This window comes from Chaetura pelagica, unplaced genomic scaffold (genome assembly GCF_000747805.2).
Source record: "Chaetura pelagica isolate M959 unplaced genomic scaffold, ChaPel_1.0 scaffold47, whole genome shotgun sequence".
NCBI classification, from domain to species: domain Eukaryota; kingdom Metazoa; phylum Chordata; class Aves; order Apodiformes; family Apodidae; genus Chaetura; species Chaetura pelagica.
The window spans coordinates 6,333,135-6,335,519 of record NW_009954140.1 but is presented as its reverse complement, the minus strand read 5'-3'; the positions used below and the strand labels follow the sequence as shown (position 1 = coordinate 6,335,519).

General features: G+C 64.5%; 2 protein-coding genes across 2 annotated transcripts in view; one reads left to right on the top strand and one right to left on the bottom strand.

Moving 5' to 3' along the window:
• Positions 1–229, top strand: part of BTBD17 (BTB (POZ) domain containing 17) — a gene marked incomplete at its 5' end in the record, with an annotated part of 9,575 nt that extends 9,346 nt beyond the window's left edge. The window contains one exon of the mRNA XM_010002809.1: positions 2–229. Coding sequence (XP_010001111.1) covers positions 2–229 — 228 coding nt within the window. The remainder of the gene's footprint in view (position 1) is intronic.
• Positions 230–1,712: 1,483 nt separating this feature from the next.
• DNAI2 (dynein, axonemal, intermediate chain 2) overlaps positions 1,713–2,385 on the bottom strand; it is a 12,789-nt gene continuing 12,116 nt past the window's right edge. Inside the window, exon 16 of the mRNA XM_010002808.1 lies at positions 1,713–2,351. Within this exon, the coding sequence (XP_010001110.1) occupies positions 1,713–2,351 (639 nt within the window). The remainder of the gene's footprint in view (positions 2,352–2,385) is intronic.

The following is a 2,385-nucleotide window of genomic DNA, read 5'->3' as shown; positions in this document are numbered from 1 at the left end:
CTTGGCCGGCGTCATCTGCCAGAAGACGGTGCTGGTGGGCGGGCGGCAGCAGGGACGCGTCCTGGTGAAGCACGTCTACGGCTTCCACCAGAGCTCGGATGAGACCACCGACTTCCTGGCCCAGGCGGACCTGCAGAAGCGCACCTCCGAGTACCTCATCGACAACTCCCTGCACCTCCACATCATCATCAAGCCCGTCTACCACTCCCTCATCAAGGTGAAGAAGTAACCAGGCAGAGCCAGGGCCTGTGGCTGGATTGGCCCCAGCCCTAGAGGGGGGGTCTGTGCTTGGTCCTCCTGCTCCTAGGTAGATGGAGGTCCCCACACTGGGCTGCTCTCTGCTGCCCACCCTTCCCTGATTGTCCCCTTGTCACATCTGATCCCCACACCTGTTCCTGGGGTGCCTGCAGGGAGCTGGGGACATGGGACACTGGAATCTCCCACCCCCACAGGAGTGGTGCAGGAGGTGGAATGTGCAGCCCACTGCTGTGGGCACACCCTGGGCTCACAAACCCCCACAGGCGAGGGGATGGGGACAGGGACAGCTCGTTCTTTACTATGATACCACCTTACATCCTCCCTCTGTGTCATGGTGCTGGGTCCAGCTGCTGGCCCTGGGGTGGCAGCAGCTCCCAGGGGTGACTCAGTTGCATGCCCAGGCTAGGGCGGGTGCCCTGGCTGCACCCCCCAGCATAGGAAGTTTGGGGAACACCGTCCCCACTCACGTCCAGCTCTGCCCCATTCCTGCCCGGGCACTCCCACCCCCTGCCTAATAAAAGCAGAAAATGAGTGTGGGGAGTATGGGGGGTCTTTGGAGGGTTCCCTGTCCCTGTGCACAGCACCCACATCACTCATCACATCTGCTTTTAATGTAACCCCTTGGAAGGACAAACCCCGATGCCTGGGCGGCTCCACCAGTGGTGCTGTGTAGCTGGCAGCATCCCCAGGTACTGAGCAGCTGTGTGGCTCCATCCGGGGTCACCGTGTCGGTCCCTCGGGATTTGGGTCCCTGCCTTGGGGTGGGTTTGGCACTGGGAGGGCTGAGTCCTCTCCCCCAGCTGTGGCCCTGGTAGGGTTGGCATCAGATGGGCTGCACAGGGACAGGGTCCTGTGGGCAGCCCCTGGCACGGGGGATGCCATGCGGTGCTGGGGCTGCCAGGATGGGCGCTCAGCCCGCGGGCTTGGCACAGGGTCTGGCAGGTGCTGGGCTCAGTACTGCTGACTCCATCCCCCCTTGCTGGGGGCTCTGGCTCCCTTCCTGGTGATGCTGCCAAACCGTGGGCGCTGGCCCTGCCTGGGGATGGCCAGGAGCTGGAGGGGGAGAGATGGGATCCCAGCACGTGGGGAAGGGGCACTTTGGCTGCAGCCCCAGGTGACAGTGGTCCCTGCACCCTGTCCCTGGCCAGGGGCTCACCAGGCTCTGCGGGGGCTTCACTCCACACAGGTCTGTGGGGGGGTCCATCCCTGCTGGCATGGCGTGCTCGGATGGGCTCTGCAGTTTTTTGGACGATGGTGGGGGGATTCTGGGGGCCACCAGCTGCCAGAGAGAGTGTCCATGAGCATGGTGATGCGTGGGGGACACGCATGCTGTAGGGTGCTGACACCTCCATGGCTGGCAAAGGAATGGCAAGGGGAGCTGGAGGTGGCCTTCCTGCCCTGTCCCCCTGCCTGCACCTACCTCGCAGCTGGTGACCTTGAAGGACTGTGACCTCCTAAATGTCCTTCTGCCCCTTGGTGATGCCCCCCTCTTCCCTGGCTCTCCACCATCCTTCTTGTGCGCCCGCCACCAGGCACCTGGGGGTGTGGCTGGCCCCCCCCCCCCGGCCCGCTGGCCACAGCCTGTGGCCTTGCTGCTCCTCTGTGGGCTCTGGTGGGCTCTGGTGGATGCCCCCTGGGATGTAGGACCAGCGCTGGGCAGCCTTAGCCATGATGCTCTTGGTGCTGCTCGACACCTTCCAGTGCTCTGTGGCACGGTGGCACTGTGGGGGCTTCTTGAGCACGGGGATTAGGGTGCTGCTGCTGGGAAGGGGATGCTCTTTACCCTCTGCCACAGCAGCAGCCCCGTGCAAGTGGGGGATGGTGGACACCCACCTGTGTCTGTCCCCCACGGGGCACATGGTGTCACAGCAGGTCCCCTGCCACGGTGGTGTGGGGTGCTCGTGGCTCTGTGCCCACACGTGCTCCTGGTCCCAGTCTGGCGAGCTCTCTGTGCCACTTGCCTGCGGGATCTTGGGCAGGGACGTGCTTTTCCTAGTGTGCAGCAGGGGGCTGGGGCCCCCCTGCCCTACCTCGAGGGTGCTGATGTTCCCGAGGTCCCCAGCCAGCTCCTGCAGGTAGGTCTCGTACAGCTCCTCCAGTGGCCGGGGGACACGCAGGCGGCGGGGT